This window comes from Phaethon aethereus (assembly GCF_964289735.1).
Source record: "Phaethon aethereus genome assembly, chromosome: 4".
NCBI classification, from domain to species: Eukaryota; Metazoa; Chordata; class Aves; order Phaethontiformes; family Phaethontidae; genus Phaethon; species Phaethon aethereus.
This window is the reverse complement of record NC_138578.1, coordinates 73,346,401-73,368,288: the sequence shown is the minus strand read 5'-3', so window position 1 is coordinate 73,368,288 and position 21,888 is coordinate 73,346,401. Positions and strand designations below refer to the sequence as shown.

The following is a 21,888-nucleotide window of genomic DNA, read 5'->3' as shown; positions in this document are numbered from 1 at the left end:
CTGTTGTGGTAGCTTAATGGCTTTACCATTATGGCATATTTCTAACTGAATGTAACCCCTGGAGTTTTACCTTTATTCTCAGAATGAGGGCCATTGCCCTTTAGGTCCTGACAGCAGCTTCATGTAGTGAAATAATGAAGCTCCTATAAAAAGTAAGTTTTGCCATACCATTCTCTGACATTCAGAGTGAATCAGTCTCACACTTACTACTTCATGACGAAGGAGCTTTCATAAAATTTAGCTGCATGAACTCTATAAATAGTGAGAGACCATTTAAATATATTTTTAATTCTCTGGAATTTTGCCTTTATAAATTTACGTCTTCTATCAAACAATTGTAGTTTGAGGCCTAGTATTATCCTAGAAGAACATTAACTTGTTTTGTTAATGCTTTTAGATTAACATTCTCATGTCAGTTTTTTCCCCCTCAAGAACAGAATCTTCTCTGCTCTGGAAAGTGATCCTGTCTTTTCACATCGTCCTGGGGAAGATTTGTGCCATGAGAAATATCAGGAGCTGACATTCCTACGCTGTAGAAGGCTCTTTGAGTATGATTTTCTTACTCAGCAAGAGATCATAGAGAACCCATTAAAGATATTTAATATGGTGATCTGTATAGGAATGTACGACTGGTCTCCATGTCTCCAGTATTTCTTACATTGCGGTGTAAGTACAGTTCAAAGGGTATAGTGGTGTATATTTGAAATTGTGTCTTGTAGTATCATAATTCTGTTGCTTTTTTGTTAAAGCTATATTTTTTCCCAGTCCTTTGTTGTCAAAAATGGAATTCAGTTTAACTCCTCAGAAGAATCAGAGAGCTGTGGGATGAAGTTAGTAGATCTTTGTCATTAAGCCCTGTCTCCGCTGGAATCCCACCTGGAAGGTAAAGGTGGAGCAGTATAGACAGAGCTACAGAAAGATATTTTGATGCCCGCAGTTCCACCTTCTTTTGTCCACTCCTCTGCCTCCTCTCTAGGGCAGTAGAGGCCAAAAAAATTGTTTGTTGAGCCCTATTTGATGGCTGTGTCTTTGCTACAGTTATAGGTATCAGAAACTTCCTTGCCTAAAACCCAGTGTCTTGATTCAGGGCAGAATCCAGAAGGAATGGAAACCAGTGTAAAGTTTCGCACTGACATCAGCAGCTGTGATTCTGTTCATCAGTTGCTCCATAGATGCGTTTCAGAAAGAATACTTGACATAGCTGGTGAAATAATATTAGTTGAATTAATTAATTATTACTATTCACATGGCAGGGGTCTGGGAATTAGAGGTTTTTTTATGTGAATATCCATGTAGAAAAACTGAAGGTACCCTTAAAAAGTGTTCTTGTCTGATCTTGAAGCAGCTACCTTCAGTTCCTGATCCATTTTTAATAAAACAAACTAGAATAGTCTTAGAAGTTTTACTTCACTCAAGGGGATATCAGTAAGGACAAGTGGAAAGTGAGCTCATTAAGCATTTTTAAGAGTTTGCAATGAAGGCTTGAACAGGTCAGAGCTGTGAAAAATTCAGTCCTCTGTAAAGGGACCTTGGCAAGCTTAAATCCTGACTTACCTCCTCCAGCTGTAGTCTGAAGTTTACTGTGCAGCCTACTTTCCTTGATCTCTTTAATAGACATCACTGTTACAAATCATTATGCAAGCATGATTTGTGCTTTCCATCATGGGGTCACTGATTTCATTCATAATTCTCTGTTTTTACAGGTATTTGCAGGTACAATTTTGAGTGCTTCTAAGAGGTTTGCAGACTTCGTGAAACAAGTTTATAGCATGGAGGTAATTTTTTTTTTTATAACTTGTAAGAAATGGGCACTATCAGGACCTTAGCATCACCTGCACCTTTGTATTATTTCTGATCTCTTTATATACCTAGGTACTTCTAAGTTGCAAAAGACAAGACCAAGGAGCAGATTCAAGCACTGAGCCCTGACTATCCTCACTGCTAGCTATTATGCCACTTCCTGGATCTGTTTTAAACAGCCCAAGTTAACATGTGGACAAAGTTTGGAGACTTCTCCCAAAAGATAATATAAGATGACACTACCCCGGTTTAGTCTTTGTCCACAGTCATTTAAGAGTATCCTAGCAAGTTTTGCATGCTCAAACACTCCTACCTCCCACATCTATGTCATACACTGTGCAACACATACCCTTGCCATGATGCTATAAAAATTCCATTCTGATGCTACAGAATGGAAAATAATAATGTCTTAATGCCACAGAAACATCACCTGGAGTCCAGTGGATACTCAGGACCAAGCACCTTGCAGAATAAGTGCAGCCTATCTGGTTTAGAAGGAGCCAGTCCTAAACAGTTTCTCCTATCTATGCCATTTGGCCACGTGGGCAGCATTCAGTGTCTGGCCTGACACTCTTTGATTTTGCAAGATATATGTGCTGAACGCACCCAAACTGAGCTTCATGCTTCTTTTGTTATTATTTATCACTTTTTTTTTCCCCAACCATTTATCTTCCTTGCTTATTTAATTTTCTGAAATTATGTGTTTATCTGTCTGCTCGTAGACAGCAATATACTGCTATGTAGTTCTGATTGGATACCCCGTGTTGAAGACCAGAATTAATTTTTTAATGACTCTCAGTCTAAGCAAAAGCCTTAGGATATGCATTTGTCAGAATAATTTTGCTTCAGTTTTGTGTTTTGTTTTGTTCTTTTCTCACTTGCTTTTCAAAGGTTTGTTACTGAAGGCTATGTACTACAGGCCAAACCAGTCAAGGGTAAGGGGTTGCAGCATGCATATTTCAGTGTGGATTGAAGCAGGCAGTGTTCCCAAATGCTGCTGAGAACGAACTGTATACATACATTGATCGGATGTAAATTTATCCCCTTGAATAATCTAGGCTATTTGCAATTTAAAAAATAAGCAGCCTCATTGCATTTTTCCTCTAACTTTGGGAGTTCCCAGAACTGCTTGTAATGCAAGCAGACTAGCTGATTTTCACCATGCAACAGTTCTTTCAACCCAGACACCTGAAAACTTAGTCAGTGGATGTAATAATCCGTACCTGCCTGAATGAGTCAGCCATCAGCAAAGGAAAAAAAATGCCTGTTACCCTACTGCAAGCATGATGTCCTAGCCTCAGGGTTACATTTGATTGGTTTCTTGCAATTGCAAGTTACTTTCCAACAGATGAATGTGCAATCATTTGAAAATCTCACAGTTTTAATTGCTGTAATAAAGTGGTCTTGAACTGTGCCTTATACCTCCTTATTTAGATTTTTGGATGTTTTGCTCTGACTGAACTCAGCCATGGAACTAATATCAAAGGCATACGGACTACTGCCACATTTGATCGTAGCACTCAGGTTAGTCCTTAATGCACAGGAATAATGTTTGACATTGTTAAGCTCTGTTATTTACTAACAAGACAGAATGATTCAGGGATTTCTTTACGTAACAAGAAAGAATCAAGTTCAACTCCAAATGTTAAGAAAAAAGTCAGATATTTACGTTATTACAAATATTTAGAATAAACCCAACAATTTCTGTTTTCATGCTTTCTCTTCTGGTTGTGATATAAAATAAAGATAGCATCCTTCTCCTTTGTTGTGTCTCTTAAGGAATAGTTGTACATGCAGATTAAATTGTCTTTTGTCTTTGAATATGAAGGCTTTATATACAAAGATTAGGATGAGAAAAAGAAATATAAAAAAGACGTAACATGACTATCAGAGAGACCCAGAGAGGAATACAGTAAACCACTTTTTCCATTAGGATAGTGCTTAATGTTAATAATTTGTTTTCTGAAATCAACACTAATGCAGAAATAAATTAATTGTCCTAACGTTTTTTTGAATAAAAATGAATAGAACTCATCGTAGTTTTACATTAAGGGAGAAGAAAATGGAAGTTGGGAGAGGAGGCTAGTAGAACTTTCTCCCTCTCTTTGTCATCTACATGCTTGGTTTATGCCAAGTTGAATTTAAAATGTGTTATTTAATGTCCCAAGAAGGTAGGGTCATCATCTCCCCCAAAGACTGTGGCATTTTATTGCACTGTAATATACAGAACTGGGTGCTATTACCGTCAACAAACAATGTCACATCATGAAGTGGCTTCAAAAGAGTCGGAAATGAGAATCATAGATTTGAAACATAAGATTTTATATTCTTCAGTAGGACAACATTCCAGCCTGTGTTTTTTCATATACAAGCAATTCAATGAGCATTTATGCAACATGGATGATCAGATCCCTTTCCAGAAGACAAACAAAAAAAAGAAACAACTAAACTTGTGAGATTGGCAGCATGAAAAGTTCTATTTAAATAAATTGAATTATAGACTCGTGATGAGTGCACTGCAGTAAAAGTGACCAAAATGACTAAGTCTTTGTTAAGATCGTGGAGCTCTGAGTTCAGGTTTCTTTTACATCCAGAAAGCACACTATTTGGAATCTAAAAATCTGAATGCTGAAGCTATGTCTGAATTTCAGGAAACATATATTCTCCAGAATTCCCACTGCTCATGGTCCCCCAGTTGTCCAGACTGGGAAGTGTGCTGCCTTTCACACGGTCGACCAGGCTTCCTTTCCATACAGAACTGCCTGAGGAGGTGGTCCCTGCATAGGTTTCAGCCCTCACAGCTGAAACAGCCCGCACAGTCCCTCACGTGGACTCGCAGCTCAGCTTAACCTAAGAGCTAGGAAATGCTTCTGAGTCCATCACTTTGCTTTACTTTTTTTAACTGCTTAAATGAGCAATTAAAAGGCTGAATTTCAGGCTTTACAATAAGAGATTGTAAGACACAGAGAGATGTCAGCTGTTGGAGTGGAGTACAGAATGAAACCCAGGCAGTTAATGGATGTTTTCAAAATATTACCATGGTCATGAAAAAAAAAAGAAAATAGCCATGTGTTGTTTTTTATGATTTATATCATTTACTCCTTTCTTTGCTGGCTACAGGAATTTATTATCAATACTCCTGACTTTGAAGCTGCAAAGTTCTGTGTTGGTAATATGGGGAAACATGCCACTCATGCAGTTGTGTACGCCCAGCTCTATACTCCGGATGGACAGTGCCAAGGATTACATTCCTTTATTGTACAGGTAGGGCAGAAATATTGCTAATATTTTTTTTCTTTGGGGGGGGAGTGTGTTCACATTAAAGGCTTTCTGTTGTGCTGTTATTTATATCTGACCAGCAGATTGTTTAATTAATGCCTTCAACATTTATTGCAATTGTAACAAGTGTACTGTTTTTAATTGTTCACTGATTTTGTGATGTTTGTTTGTACAGCCAGTTTTATACTGTCAGTTTTCTACCAAAAACCTGAAAAATACCTAAAGAGCTGAAAAGCCTCCAGATAATCCCACTACCTATATAGTTAGGACTAAACTATTCTATATGAAGTCCTGAAAGTCTTGGACGAGGCTTAAGGTGATTTATGTCTGCCAATACTGCAGACTGATCTGCATGAAACCTGCAAAATTTTACCACAGAGATCAGTTTATAATATTAAAGGTATTAGAAAATATATTAATGCAGTAGAGAAGTTGTATGTAGTAAAATGAGCTAGTTGCAGACTGAACAGAGTTTATTACAAGATTAGGGAGTATCTCAAAGCGGTTTGTTACATAAAAGTTCCATTGATTCCTACTACACCTTTGTATGCCTGAAGGTTTCAATGCCAGTCTGATGAGAGCAGTCATCAGTGTTAAGCTGTATTTAACACAGTGTTGTAATTAGTGTCATATTGCCAAAGTAATTTTCATAAAGGGACCTGTGTCCTGAATAAGAGAATATGTAAGTACAAGTTATATTCAGGATTATGTTCTTGAAAAAAACAGAGCTTTCTTTAGCATTAATAACAGAATACAAGTTGGGAATATTTTCACTGTTTGAAAAGTTCAACCAGTAACCTTCATTGTTCCACAACTAAAATAATGTTTTGTTCCACTTCTGTGCAGATTCGAGATACAAAAACTCTCCTACCAATGCCAGGTGTCATGGTAGGTGACATAGGAAAGAAACTTGGGCAGAATGGATTGGATCATGGGTAAGTCAATCCATTTGAAGGAGGAAATATTCTAGATTATATCACACTGTAATGGTGCAAATATCGTCCTGTGTCAGTTCTGTCTTTACTTCTGAGGTATTTGCTAGTGGTTTTAAGTTGTTGGTATTTCTAAAAAAAAAAAAACAGATTGAAAAATCTTGAATTTCAGTATTTTCTGTCTGAATAACTATAGTCTTTCTGCTTCTCTCACTTTTTAGAACACGAAGTGCCACTGATACTCTGTGAATAACCCCGAGCATTCTTGCAGTCATAGACTCTGCAACAATTACAATGAAAAAAACCCCAAAATCCATTAAGTTCTGAGTAAAGAACAGAACCATCCTCTCCACCCATCTGGGTGTAAACCCTTAATTATTTTGTCTTTGATTTCCAGCCCACAGGAAGGCTAACGGAAGTCCAGAGACGAGGTTTATTGTTAGTAAAGATGTAAGATTAATGAGACCCAGTAGAGAAACTAGGTATCTTGTTTAAACCATGGGATTTCTGGACTAATCCTGTTCAGTGCAGAAGAGGAGGAGAAGGTTAGTTATTTTTTTCCTGTATTCTCTGTGTACAGTTGAAATAAAAAAGTACCTGGGCTCCATTTCTGAGTCACGGACTTCAGTGGCCTTACTATGTCTCTACTTTAGTAAACAAAGGCGTCTGATGGGGAGGAGAGACAGTAAGGAAATGGAGGTAGATTTCTGTATTAAAACAGCCATTGTGTAAAACTTATGATTTAAACCCCTGTATTAGTTACATAGCTCTGTGTAAAGACAGAGATCTAAAATAATAAGAGGGAAGGGTGTCACTTCTTTATGCCTCAGTTTTACCTCTTTCTGTTGATTCAGTTTGTTACGTATATATGTATTGTCCTTCATAACATGCCATTGCAGTAAACAAAGTATAGACATTCTAAGGTATTCTGCTTTCAAATGTAGTGGCTTTGGCTGGCTTTCCAGAAGGTCGTAGGTCTTCTGTAGTTTATTGCCTGTTCCAGCCTCCTCCTGATGTCCCAAAGAGCCTGCTAGTGGCAAAAATAGCACTGACTTTTATATTTATATAGATTATTCTCATAATAATAATGCTCTGTTGCTTGAAGACACAGATTAAATAAAGATATTAAAAAAAAAATACAGAAAATTAAGTTTTATAGAGGAAAAAGTGAGAAAAGGCCTGCAAAAGAAGGGGGATTTCATTTTGGTGGGTATTTTTGCCTGCATCTGCATTACAAACTGGTAGCCACCAGATGGCACAGCAGCATGGGCCTGAGTAATCTAAATGTAATTCAGCTTCATATTTCTGTAGAAATGGTCAAATTCTGCTGTTAGGTCTTAATTTGCAGCATAGTTTATGCTCAACATGAGGAAGGATAAGACTGTGTTGGTCACATGGCATCAGAATGAACATAATTTAAAAATCCATTTATCCTTTGATCTACTGGGAGAAAACAGAGCATTTCTTAAAATATCAGTAATAACTGAATAATCTGAAATGATAATCTACATAATACACTGTAAATAAGCAATACCAATAACTTCCTATCTTACTGTCAGATGGAATCTCTTATCTTAGTTATGACATCACATGTCATTTAAAGCAATCATAGGGCATTCTAATCTTTCTGTTTACTTCGTGTATGCTGCTTTAAAAAATGTTTTAAAGCAATCATAGGGCATTCTAATCTTTCTGTTTACTTTGCGTATGCTGCTTTAAAAAATGTTATTAATTTCTGCTAACAACAGTGCCTGAAGTGCCCCACTCCTGGATCTAGATCTCTTAAGAATGGATTAAGATAGTCCCTGCATGAGAAAGCTTAAGTTTAAGACAGCACCTGCAGTTGAAGACAGAGGGATGAGGGAGCCCAAGGTTACCAACAGATACCCTTCATTCAGCTGAAAAGTGTAGGAGCCTGTGTTCCTAATCTACCTCAGCTACTTTGGAGAGATCTGAGGCTAGATGCCAACATTGTTTGCTAGAACCAGAGAACTTGTTTTCGCTTTGCAATCTTCCTGCTCACACGGAGCTGTCAAAAGTGTTGGGACTTGTACACATTGCTTCTCAGAGGTACATGAAGGCCTGGATGCGGACTGGAGAGGTAGTAGCTTCATAGCTCTGCATTTGTTTGCAGAGAGGATAAGCTGTGCCCCTCTAGAAGATGGGCTGTTGGTTGCATGATCTGCAAAATGCCAGATTCAGAGGGAGACATTTCATCCTAGACCACCAGACACTGCCTTGTCAAGGTGTTCTCCTAACCAGTCTGGTAATCTTATATCCTAGGTTAACCCAGAGAAAGCACAGCCTGCAGTTTTTGTGCACTATAGAAGCCTGGTGTATGTGGTGACAAGAAAACATTCAATCATGCTGTGACTGCATGTGTTAGGCTCTACTGCATGCTTTGACAGTTTTTTGAGTGTATATGTGAAGTCTGATTCAACTACCATAGACACTTAGTAAATCAGATATATTTCCATGTAGTTACACTCAGGATAAATGGTCCGAGTGAAGATCAGAGATGTCAGATTTTGTTCCTGCGCTTCAAGAAGTATATACTACTAATTTTCAAAATGGGTATAGAGAGTTAAGCTCCTGAATGGTTAGGTAGGACCTGGGGAAGAAATTCCAGAGCTTCCTTGGAAAATGCCACTTATTTATGCTATGTAAGGGAACAGTGTAGGTGATTGTAGTTGTCACTTCTGGCTTTGTAAAACAATTAATCTTGTGGGTCGTTTGGCTGACGGCTGGTTTCCTGCTAATGCAGAGTGTAATGTTTTCAGTAAGAGAAAGAATTTCAGAAGTAATGTGGGAATTTTTTGCAGTGTAAATCTAATTGACTAACCTGCTCCTTCTAAGTCTGTCTTTCCAAATAATTCTCATAGCTTCATAATTGGAATGTCCTAAAATCACATGGGTTTTGCAAGTCTTTGTAACTTCTGTTACCCTGACAAAAAAGACAATGTCACTTTAAAATATTTTGCTTTATAATTTACAACAATAAATGGTTAAAAGTAGAACTCCAGTTTTTTTAGGGAGAGTTTAGACTGGTTTTGTATTTTGTTACCAAAAAATAAATCAGACCGCCACAAGGGGATGCAAGTGCTTCAGCGTTTATTTTTATAATATAAAATTGTCCACCTGTTCCTAGTGCTCTGGCGGTCTTTGAAATGTGCTGTTCACTGAGGTCTCAAAATGGAAGTGGCTGAGGAAAAAAAACACACCACTGAAAAAATCCTGGGTATTTGGGATCCAGGGGCTTTTCAGTAAAATGAATGGCAGGCATAAGAGCAGTGATATAAAGCAAGAACTTGGGTAAGTGCTGATATGCATTTCTGTTTCTTCCCTTTGTTTTTTTTTGTCTGCCCTGGTTAATGTAACATTACCAAAATTACCCATTGCTGCAGCACACATCAGTAAATGATTGCCACTGAATCCGTGATGGACCGATTTCATGTCCAGTTGCAACTAGCAGCAAATTTCTGCTTTCTCCCCTCCAGAAACAGAAATGATGCCCAACTGAATCTGCGTGGGGAAGACTTTGAAAATCAGTTATAGTTGTGTTTCTGAAGTGGTGCTTAACATGCCTGTCTGTAAAACATGCTTTGAGCTCATTCAGCTGTATCCACTGATAATGTGTGTACAGTTTGTTGAGCAGACAAAAACTATACAGGAAGAACTAGTGAAATCAAGCTATCAAAGATACAGCAAACCATTACCAGACAGAAAGCTATTTATTTTAACTGACTTGTTTGAAGGGGAGAAAAGTATCTTTCTGGGGGAAGAAGAATTGTTAGCTGTATCTAATTATAATGGTAGAGTTTGGAAAACTGAAGGTTTTTATTAGCTGTTTAACAACCTATCGTGTACAATTAAAATGGGATCAATCTCTCCACACATACAACATGCTAAGACATTCAGCATGTTCTCTAGCAATCAGTGAGGCCAGATTCAGCTTTCTGGATCCTGAAAACAAAACAAGAGACTCAAGAGGAAATGTGTAAAGCAGATTTATTGGGCAGAAAAGCAATCATTTGTGTAAAAGAATCCTTCCTGGAAAGAGATTGCAGGTTCTGAAATGCCTCACTACAATTCTTTATATATTGGGGAAGATGGCATACATCACGCAACCTCCAAGTCTTTACAGATGACTTTTAAATGATTAATTTTTTTTTCTTTGTTACTATTTCACTATCAGAATGCCAATAATACGTTAAGATTCTGCTACTGCTAGTTTAAGGGTAGAACAAATTAAAGTCTAGTCCTTCAAAGAGTTTTTGTCTGCTAGTATTTATCCTCTTAACTCTTATTTAAATTTTGTACTGGTTGCAGTTACTTCACTAGGAAGATAGGGACTGTAATACATGGTTGAAGCCTACACAGTCTCTTGGAGCTTCACCTTACAATCTGAAGCAATAGCTAGGTGAAGATCATTTCCATACTCAGCTTCTTTGGTTGTTTGCTTCTACTCATACACTGCCTTTTTCTTTTTGCTGGGACAAACATTTGTGTAGGGGACTCACCTAGGGAACTGCCTGAAAACTAATTGGACAAAAAAACCCCAAATTCAGCTGTCTTCAGTCAGCTCATTTGTCAGGTCTGTTTCACTCCAAGGCCACAAAAGAGGCTGTTCCAGTGCGGGGAAAGGGATAGTACAGGGATGTGAATAAGAAAGCAACTGTAGAAATCAGTCCTGTTTCTCAAATAAACAAGCTTATGCTTCTTTAATATTTTTATTGTCTTGCAGCCTCTGACCAGAGTCACAAACAATTGCAATAGTAATGCAGCAGCTATAAAAAAAAAAAAAAGTTAAAAATGCCTGTACCTGTACTTAAATTAACTGAATACAGTACCATCAATCCTTCTATCCTTGTGAACAGTGCCACTTCCACAGTTAAACCAAATATTTTGCAAGACACATCTTGTGTATTTGCAGTGTAAGTCAAAACAATGATTTTTGCAGTGGAGTCATTGATACTTCCCTGTTTTGCCCTCTCCACTTAGTTTCTGCAGTCAAGGTTAGACACTATATGGGTACATACGGCGCTATGCACATGGCTAAGATGTAGTCCCATTGCTAAAGAGTGCTGCCTTATCCCCTCATTTTTGTCACTCAAAAGTACATCAAAACTCTGTAGCCATAGCCGGTTCATACTGACAGACACTTGATGGTGCTAATAAGGAAATTAGTAGATTCAGATCTGGTCATGCATTTGTTTTATCAACCACAGAAATACAACCTCATATCTGCAGTGAACTTCAAACGACCGTTTTTCTTCCTTAGCAGAGGTCTTTCAGCTCTTGACAGTTGCAGGAGTCTGCACATCCAGAACTCCTGCAAGACTGGCACTTAGACTATAAGAACTTTAGGGTGAGTGGGTCTTTGTGTGTCCATGAAGACCATTAAGATAGTATTAGAAGCCCTATAAAATGCTATGTTGCTTTATCGTTGCTATTGAGCATTACTGGTAGCTGCATTCTTAGATTAGAGCCTTGATTGTAGAAACTAGAGTTAAAATATTGCCTTGAAGTTTTCCCCAGCTTCTCTGTAAGTCTTCTCAACCCTAACATTTCTGTGAATTTCGGTCTGGAATATGTGGCTGTTTTCTTTCCTTCTGCAAGTTTTTCACCAAACCTCTGAAGTGTTATTCCTCCCAAGGCTTACTGTATCCCATAAACAGCCGTGAGATCACTTGACTCACAGCCTTCCAATACCATTCACCTGCTTTCTGTTTCTGGCTGGAAGGACTGAAGGAACTGTCACTGCACCATCTCTAGCGTAGTCAATAACAAAAGCTGGCAGGAAAGGCATTTTACTGAATCTGAAATGCACCAAAGCATGTTTGAGCTATTTGTACTATAGGTAACAGCTTATTAATTTAGTCCTGGCAAAAGGAGCTGGTAGCTTTTCCAGTTGCTCTTTTTTATCAGCATTACTGTACACCAGATGAATGACTATTGCATGATTTAAAGTCAATAAGATTAACTTTGCTTGAAATGTGCCCTAAACTACTGGCCAAAGGACCCAAACAAGAATGCTACTATCGGAATAGTGCTTCACTCTGCCTAGCTAATGTAGGTAGAAATCTATGTGATACGGTTGGTTTTTACAGGCCAGATGATGCAAAATTGCACACGGCTTTAGAGCCCTATGATATATAGTTGAAGTGACAGCTATCTGTCTGTCTTGCTGAGAAGTCTTACTCTCCATCACACTATTTGCTATGCAGAAGAGGTCCTAAGTAGGGTAGCTTTCAAGCCTATAGTTTTGTCATCACCATGTGAAATGTAGCCATTTTCCAAACTTACTGGTACATGATATCCCCATGACTGTGTATACAATTCCATTATTGTAAGGTATTTCTACAATTCTTTAAGATTTTTCCTCTGAATGCGTTGACAGATGTGGTCCACGTCTATTCACTATGCTTTCTAGGCTAATAAGCATTAGAAATGTGATCGTTGACTTCATTAAATCTTACTATTGATTTTTAATATGTTCCAATATCAAGTTCAAATTGTCCAGTATGTCTAACGATTTCAGATAGCAAAGTTCTTGGAGAAAGAGCAGAACAGCAGCTGGCAATGATCTCACAAGGTCACCTAACTCATAGGTCCTGTGAGATTCTCCTTTTATTTTCAACACTGATGCTCATAGGCAATATGTCTTATTTCTTTATGCATGGGAATTTTCTGTGTGATTTTTAATTGCTAGTTCTGTCTCTGTCTTATGCTTCTTAAAGTTTTTGCCATCATATATGCATTTATTTTGATAGCAGCTTACAGAAAAACAAGGAAATAATGTGTCTGTAATGGACAATATGAAGGAAAAATATCAAACTTTCAAAAACTGTTATTTGAACTAATTTTGATTTTAAGAAAATAGATTGTTAAATAATGATTGGAAATTTAGTATTCTGGTTCACTAGCTGTGAAAAACATTTTTATAAGAAGGGTATACATATGGTTTGTAATCAAAATAATTCTAGGTAATATTTTACGTGATACAGAATTAGCTACATTATATTCATGTCAGACAGATTATAATAAAAATTTCTACAAGATTTTTCACTCTTTCCAGCAAAAAAAATCCTCTAAGTTTAACTACGTGGGATTGTATCACAACAGGTGAAAGTGGGTAAAACTGTTTAGGTCATTTTGGGAGCTGTTTTGTTGGCACATAACTGCCACATGTTCAATATTAGTAAGCTTGAATTTCATAAAAGTAGGTTATTAGTATTTATATTTATATACTAGTAGATTTGAATTTGCTGTTTAAGAACTCTTGAGTTTCAAGCAGGTATCAATATAAATAATTTTCTACAACTGCACAGCATTGCTGAGTGAACTAATCACTACAGGGTAAAACAACAAAAGGACAATTTTCCATCCTGTTCATTGTCATTACTACCGCGAATCTTACCGTTCATCACACACAGGACTAGACATGCTCCAAATAGGTGTTTGCAAAGAGAAGGCCCAAGAGCTGGAGCCCTTTGAAACATCGTCTTGATCTGTGCTCCAAAGATTGTATCATCTCTCTGTTAGGTCAACTCTTCTTTAGTCTGGTTTATGATTCCAGTTTTTATCACCTATTCAATAGCTTTTTAAAATAATATTTCTTTGCTTGCTTTCATTAATCTTTTCCTACCTGGGAAGGACCCTTTATAAACATCCATGAAGCTCCCTTACTTTCATCGCTCAAGATTCCTCCTTAAAATTCTCATTTGCTCTGATGGCTTATAAAAAAATACCAATGCTTAGCTGCCAATGTGCTGTGCCTGGCAGATATCATACCAAGAAAATATTCTTCAGTAGTTAGTGTCTGCCTCACTGTTTCTTTGAACACATTTGTAGCTTCTTGCCTTATGCTTGGATTGTAAGCTCCTAGGAGGAAGCACCTTCTTGTAGCTCTGTGGATGTACAGTAACTGGGAAAAGAGAGTGCTAAATGAGGGACCTAAACATTGCCACACATGCTCTCCTGTAATTAAAGTAATGAGTAATAATAATTCAAAAGCTCAAGTTCTGTCTAACATGCATGCTATTGCTTTAAAATATTGGAGTTGCTATATGGTTTTAGTTGTCATGGATTCTATTTGGGATCTGGGGAGCAGGGAATGTGAATTTAACCAAAAGATCTTTTTTTAAATGAGATTTTTTATTTTCAGTGATATGAAAAAAATATTAACAAAGATGGAAATCAGATTTTTGGAAATTCCATATTTGCTTCTGTTACAAAGTAGTGTTATCTCACTGCAACTGGCACTTAATAAAGCACTTTTAGCCAGCAAGCGGCTGGTTCTCGGTTAGGATAGCATGCTTTTCTCTGTGGCTAAGTCTGAAAATACTGTGTATCTCTAAGGCTGAATAAATTCAGTATGCAGATATGTTTCCTTGGAAACAACTCATAATTTTAAAGCACATGCAGCAATGCAGCCCTTATGTAATTTGTTAATGTGAAAGACCTGGCTCTCGTGAGCCTTATTAAATAGATCAGCCTGTATTGGCAGGAAAAAGGAATTTGCTTTGATTACAAATACAGCTCTTCAAGTGCTATTAGATACTGAGAGATTCGTGAGTGGAGCTGCTATTACTGCTATTGTGCCAAGTTGTATTGCCCATTGGAGTGAAACAGTTCATACACTTTCTTCCTGAAGAATATGAAAACTCAGGACATTCTGCCTGTTCTAACAACTTGATTCTTTATTGCTGCTAGAGTGTCACAATTTAGAAAAGGTTATCTTGCTCTTCCTTTTTAAGATGCCACATTCCAGGAAACAAAAATCCTAGTCTAAGTTTAAACAAAGGAAAATTCTCCATTCAGTTCCTTCTCAGGGCACTATTTCAGCTATGTCCTCATTTGTATTGCAGTAACATGAATGATCCTCACAGATCTATATTTTAGACTCATAAAAATATATAGTGTCTCTGTTCCAAAGCATTCTGCAGACTGGACTGAACAACACTTCAGTAAAGCATGTGGTTCAGCAGAATTGTCTGTGGCAGGGAATTATTAGGAGTCACTGTGGCCCAGTCAGGTTCTAAGCAGGAGAAGGAAGTTGTTCATCTTCCCAAGCTTTTCGATAGCTGACACATCAAGCTAAGTTACCTAAGCTCATGCAGACTGAGAATGCAGTTCAGGTTTCTCGGCTGTCAGTGAAAGTGTCTGTCAAACTGCTTCTGTATAAGGTCTCTAATAAGTAATTTTACCTGTCCCTCCCTGCAAACAATACATTGCTCATCCTTCCTTTAGTTATTTACTTTTTTACTTATGAAGCTGCTGAATGGTTTCTTAGAGTCAATGAGGTGTTTGTTTTGGTTTTGTAAGCAGAATCTTTGTTTTAAAAAATACTAACTGAAGAGTTATAACAAATAATTTCCCATCTTAAATTTCCTCTGCTGCCCTGAGTCTGAAAGCCTTTATTCTCCCAGGCATACTCTCCTACAATTACCTACCTGGTTTGATGGACATTGTTTTCAGTTGACTGATATGCCTGAGCTCATTGTGCAATCGTGTCTTTTTTGTGACCTTTTTTCTATAATGGAGACACCTCTGACTATGTCAAGGTAGATTTTACATTGCTTGTGTATTTGTTTAAACAGATTTGCCATGTTCCACAATGTCAGAATACCTAAAGAAAACATACTGAATACAGCTGGAGATGTCACAGCTGAGGGGAAGTGCTCGAGTTCAACCAAGGTATGAATCAAGTTTTTGTTTCATTAATACATCTCATTAAATATACAAAGGTATAAGTACGTTAAGAGTTAGAGCATGGGCCTCTCATGTTGGGAAGTACTAGATACCTTGACTTAAATAAGGCTGTTGATGATTTCACATGAGATAGTAAGAATGCTCATTTTTTAGTTGCCTCTCAGAGATGTCTTAACTCACCTTACTGATTTTACTGACTTCTTGCTCTTTGTGCTACGTCACTGATCCCAAAGTAGTTTAGAGGAACTACTTTGAGTCTTGCTTGAACGCCTTATTTGAATGTGTCAAGAAACAAAATTGGCCAAACCTCTGGGCTTCTGATCATGCTACCAGAGTTGTCTTTTTACAGCGGAGGTAAATGAAATATTAACCTCACCATTCAGTCTGTGCCTTTTATTCATTCAGGATGTTAAAGAGCGTCTGGGATCCTTGTCCACTGGCAGAATTTTGATCACGGCAGTTTCCACGACCAATTTAAAACTTGCCTTATCAATAGCCATTCGCTTCTCAGCGGCTCGTTGTCAGTTTGGACCAAATGATGAAGAAGAAATACCTGTTCTTGAATACCAAACACAGGTAAATACTTTGTAATTCACATCTACAGACTTTTATGCCATGAAACTTAGATTCAGAGTTCCTGCAGATCAAAATAGTGACACTGAAGTTAGTGAAATTAAAGTTGTCCATGTCATCTGAAGTGTGTTCTAGTGCAGCTGTGGGGATTCATTCCAACTCAGGACCACCTGGTATGATCAGACTTTTGACATAAATTCTTGGAATAGGAAAACCCAAAATCTTGATGTTTCTCTGAAGTACCTAGAAACATTTGTCTTCTAAAATAGTAACCTTTTCAGAGAAAGGCTGTCTTCTGTGCACACATGAAAGTACTGCAGATGCAGAAACTAGTGGAGTTTTTTTTAAATGTAAGTGCCTCTTTTGCTGCTGTGCTAATTTTCTCTTTTTTAGCCTTTATGCTTTAAAAATGTAGAAATCAATGACATTCATGGTGGTGAAGTCTCAAGCTAGCACTAATTTTGAGACAAATATAACCAATGTTTTTCTGCAGATTATGCAGATGAAGAACACCTTTTGCGCTGAAAAAATAGAACAAGAGTATGTAGGGTATATGGGAAATAGCGAAAACTCAGATCTGCTGAATGAGAAAGGTTAATATATAAGTGCTGAAAACAAACCTACCCAGTTTGTCCTTGCAATGCTTTTTTTCCAGGTTTGCACTTAGTCTTGCAACTTTAAAAGATTTTATGGGTTTCTACAAACTGGCAAAAGCTGCCTTCTTCCACCTCTTCTGCATAAACCAGGGTCTGCTTCCCACTATTCTTCAAGTCTCTCAAATTTGCTCAGTTTTGGCTTGTTCTGTGGGCTCTGCTTGCTGAACCTCTCATTCCTTTCTTGCTCTACCACAAAAGCTTCCTCAAGCAGTTTCTCTTTTCTTTCATGGGTTCCAAGTTACATGGAGCAGCAAAGATGCTTTTTTCTCTGCTTCCTAGCCCTGGGATTTTTTTACAGAATGCAACCAGTGCTAACATACATTCAGCAATGAACAAGCAAGTGAAACAGTTGGAATCGTTGTCATGTTGGTTGGTACAAATCACGACTGGGCCCGGCATGCCAGACATTGTATAGACAAATATATGGCAAAAATATGTCATTGGACCCCAAAGCTTCAGTGAACTTTTGCACTGCTTTAACAGAATGTTTATCACAAATTCATAAAATGCATGAACTAGAATAACATTAACTTGTGTACAGACTAGTTACACTTAATTATGTTTATAGATGGTTATTGTTAAGTTTTCTTCTTCGTACAACAGTTTTGCAATTTGAACAAAGTAAAAACGAATGGGTTGGTTCAATATTATAAGATAGGTAATATAGCTAACTATAGTTAATAACTGTTAAATACATAACAATTTGTGATCAAATCTGTTTAATTTTTATTCTAGCAATGGCGTCTTCTTCCTTATCTGGCTGCCACATATGCCTTAGATTATTTCTCAAAATCCCTGTTTGAGAACTTTGTTGAATTTTATGCAGGCTTATTGACAAAGCAAAGGAGTCAGAGACAGGTGAGATATTTACACATTTCTTCTTAGCTGACTTCTTACCATAATAAACTGGAAATTGTTAAATGAAGGACCTACTTAGAAGTCTTAGTCCATCTTACAATGAAGAATGCTAGAGCAACATCTCGAGAAATATGGGCTACGCAAAGTAATGATTAAAGTTGCATTCAGAAAAGCATCCAAATTAGTTTTGATGGAGTGGTTAAAGTTTTATTGATTTCTGTGGGATTTAATGTTATGTTCCCCTCCAGAATTGTTTATCATAAATACATGATGATAATGCAAATTCATTTTATAACTGTTGTAAATGATGCTGCAGGGGACATGTACCAAAGACTCTGAAATTATGCTATTCTTAATTCCTGCACAGACTATGTGAGTCTGTCTTGAGTTTGCAATTCATATTCATTCATTAGGGTAAGTATTTTTTGAGAAAAAAGTTAAGACCTTTGAGTCTTAATGCTGAATTTTTCATCCGCCATCAGATCACTGGAAGTCACCCCTTTACAGAGGAAATGGTTTGATCTATCTGTCTCTGTGTAAGGACTGTTTCTCAACCAAAATAACTGCAGGGGTTTTTTTATAGCTTTTTTTTTTTTTTTCTGATTTTGACAATATTAATTTTTAGGGCCTACACTTTGGATCAGACTCAAACACTCAGGCTTTTTTCGGCTAAAATAAAGCTCATGAAAGACTTGTGTACTAATGCCTGGGTATGCTAATTTCTTCTCTTTGCACAAACCACAGAAGAATGTGTCTAATTATTTTAATATGATATTTTATCTCTAGAAGTCTCCAATGCAGTCACTAACCTTAGGCAAAACAGTGGCTTTCAGAAAAAATATGATTGTTGACAATGTTAAGAATATAGTTCTTACAAAGTCCGTTTGTTCTACGGGAGGTCTTAAAAAAGGAAAAAAAAACAAACAAACAAACAAAAAACCATCCAGGGAGTTACTCTTAAACAAGCTTTGTTAGTATCAGCCTACTATCTCCAGAAACCGGAATTCTGAACACATTTTCAAAGGAAGGCCAGCAGAGTTAGTGTAAATGTGGGCAACTCTGGTACTCTGGAAATTGAGGGGGTACAGTTTTCCTACTCTTTGCAAAATTGATGCTTAAAAGATTAGTGGAAACCCTGTAAGGCAGTAAATATTGTAAATATCCCCTTGCTGACTGGGGAGAGAAGGATGGCTTATGTTGCAGAGGGGACAGAAGCTTTCTCCAGACATGCCACCTTCAACGACCTTCCCCTCCATCTTTGGGAGGAAAAGGTTGGTGAGCAGTGAACTATCCCATGCAATGCCATGTTAGCTGGCACATCTGAGCTAAGGTGTACCCATGTGTCCATTACCTGGCACAAATTATTGCTGTCCTATATACTAAAGTTAGTGCTAAAGGTTTTTCAGTTGTGGCAGGGTTTTTTTGTGGGAGCAAAAATTATCCTCTGCCCTTACATAGTTCTCAGAAAAGTTTATGTATGTGTTGGCAGTTACTCTTTTCTTCATTGTAGAGCAGCACACATAGCTATGGCTTTAACTGGTCACAAACTTACTTTGCATAAAAGTTATTAGTCACTTGTAACTTGTTTTTCACAAAGGCTGATTTGGGACGTGAGATTCATGCCTTATCTGCTGCCAGCAAACCACTGTCTTCTTGGACTGCTCAGCAGGCAGCTCAGGAGTGCCGAGAAGCTTGTGGAGGACATGGTTACCTTGCCAGTAAGTTACAGACTACTGCATACACTGATCAGAAATAGAATGGTTATGTTGATGTATTCTTTGACTGTTGCATCATGATGTCTGAATTTTAGCAATGTGTTTAGAAAGGGTTCTTTCCTCATATCCATATTCTTAAAGTTCATTTTATACTTGATACCACAAAAAAGAACTAAACCCGTGCAGCATCTGCACCAGGATTTGGACAGACTATATAATGTGATTCAGTCTCAGTTCCAAAAGTAAAGATGCAGACTTTAGAGATGAAAATTCCCCTTGTAAGATGAATGCCACAGTTTTCTAAAATCTTTCCAGTATATTAATTTTCATAAGCTAAACAGTGAACTTCCAAGCTCATCTGTTGGTAACAATAGCTATACATACAGGAACAGACAACTCTCTTGCATTTTGTCACAGAAAATTCTTTCATCCCTCTTAGCTTCCATTAATACATTGCAATATATTAAATTGTGCACTTGTTCTTATTAAGTGAATCGTCTGGGTGAAATCCGAAATGACAATGATCCAAACTGCACATATGAGGGAGATAACAATGTCCTGCTTCAGCAAACCAGCAACTACTTAATGAGCTGGATGAATTGCATAAAAGGTAAGTTTTCATTGCGGAATCCTATCCTGGACCCAACAGTGTGTAGCTAATGGAATTAGGCAGTAATTTGATACTGAAAGCAATTACAGTCGTTTAATCATTTCGTAGAGCATAAATAATGCGCTACAGTCTCCATCATATGATACGTTCACAATACACAGATATTTGCTGCAAGAAATATTCTTTCACCTAAGTCTTGCAGAAGCTAGCTAGATGTTTTGCCATCCCTCATCAGGTTAAGTAGTATCATGCTCCCTGAGGAGTGCACTTGAGTTCAGTGGAACTACTCCTGAAGTCACTGTAAGTCTGAGTACCCTCTGCTCATTGTACTTAAAACAGTTCATATCACCTAACTTGGTAGCAATATCCATCAGTACATTTTGTAGTTCTCTAGATTTTGATTCAATTTTCTAGGAGTGAGTTTCCCCACCATCTTACAGAACTGTAAAACTCAGCAATAGGATTTGAGTCTTAGGGGGCTTATAGACAGTGATGTCAGGTTTTTCAGCACTTGTCCACCAGTCCTCATTTGGCTGGACTAGGCTGTAATAAAATAAATATTATGGCCTAATTGCATCTGGCCTATCAAGTGGATGCATGGCTTTGTAATAGACTTTTAGTTCCAAAGAGTCTGATTTCTTTTCTCATAAATCATTTTTATTTTCTTTGGTATTCCAGATAAAGCTCCTTTTGAATCCCCTTTTGGAACAATAAACTTTTTGCAAGACTACCATCATATCCTTGGCTGGAAATTCACAGCCATTAGTGTTGAAGATTGCATGGACTCCTCAGGTAGCCTTTTGCTGTTGTTAAACTGATTCTAGAATCTTAAATTCCTTTCCAGAGATTTGAGATTCAACCTCTGGTACTTATTAGATATTTGTCGTATTACTATTTGCTGACTTTCTTTGTTCTATATGCATTTCAATTTACTAAGAACACAGTTTGCATTTCAAAATATGTCCTATTGTCCCCAGCCTCAATTCTAGAATGGAGAGTAGCATCAGATATTTTTGTCCCTCTCAAATAGCATCTAGGGGGTTTTGCCATTTAATTGTTGTTTTCAAGTGAAGCGGTTGTGAGGGGCATTGATTACCATGACCTTATGTCACTGAAATGTTTTATTTTAGAAAACCATACAAGTGATTTAGAAATATGTTGAAAAGATTTCAAGTGTCTGCAGTTTTGACAGTTGCTTTTGGTTGCATGGAGAAAAATGAGTAATGGTGAAAGAAAATTCCCTGCAGTTTTCCTGCAGGCTTACTCTGCTATAATCGCATCAAGTATGACATTACATGCCATTCCCACTTTTGTATCACTGTGAGCCCAGACTGGCCCTTGGAGGCAAAAATTAACCAAGAAATGAGCAGATGAGATAGTGACAGAACATTGAGCAAAAGTGAATCTGTGAAACTGAGAACATACTGGGGGAAGAAACTCCAGTCTTAGTATATAAGTGGCAATTGAGTTGATTCCTAGAATTCAGTAACCACTTCAGTGCTCAAATAATTGCAAAAAAACAGAACTTCAGATAGTGGTGCATAGTACCAAGTGAGATAATAATCATAGTAGCTGTGGGGTAAAATCTGAATAACTTCAAAATACAAAGGCTTATAAGAAAAAGACTAGTTCAAAACAACAGCTTGCTTTGTTCTTTGTTGTATGTCTCTAACTTGTAAAATCCAGCAGAGGACAAATTGATACCTAAGCATATGTTCTCTTCTCTCTTGTAATACCTGCTGAATCAGACT

At 37.4% G+C, this 21,888-nt stretch overlaps 1 protein-coding gene across 1 annotated transcript in view; it reads left to right on the top strand.

The window, feature by feature from the left end:
- Positions 1–21,888, top strand: part of ACOX3 (acyl-CoA oxidase 3, pristanoyl) — a gene marked incomplete at its 5' end in the record, with an annotated part of 34,843 nt that overhangs the window by 2,868 nt on the left and 10,087 nt on the right. The window contains 11 exons of the mRNA XM_081998719.1: positions 433–666; positions 1,704–1,775; positions 3,235–3,324; positions 4,921–5,064; positions 5,926–6,014; positions 15,614–15,710; positions 16,131–16,301; positions 17,690–17,812; positions 19,410–19,530; positions 20,018–20,137; positions 20,816–20,929. Of these exons, the coding sequence (XP_081854845.1) occupies positions 433–666; positions 1,704–1,775; positions 3,235–3,324; positions 4,921–5,064; positions 5,926–6,014; positions 15,614–15,710; positions 16,131–16,301; positions 17,690–17,812; positions 19,410–19,530; positions 20,018–20,137; positions 20,816–20,929 (1,375 nt within the window). The remainder of the gene's footprint in view (positions 1–432; positions 667–1,703; positions 1,776–3,234; positions 3,325–4,920; positions 5,065–5,925; positions 6,015–15,613; positions 15,711–16,130; positions 16,302–17,689; positions 17,813–19,409; positions 19,531–20,017; positions 20,138–20,815; positions 20,930–21,888) is intronic.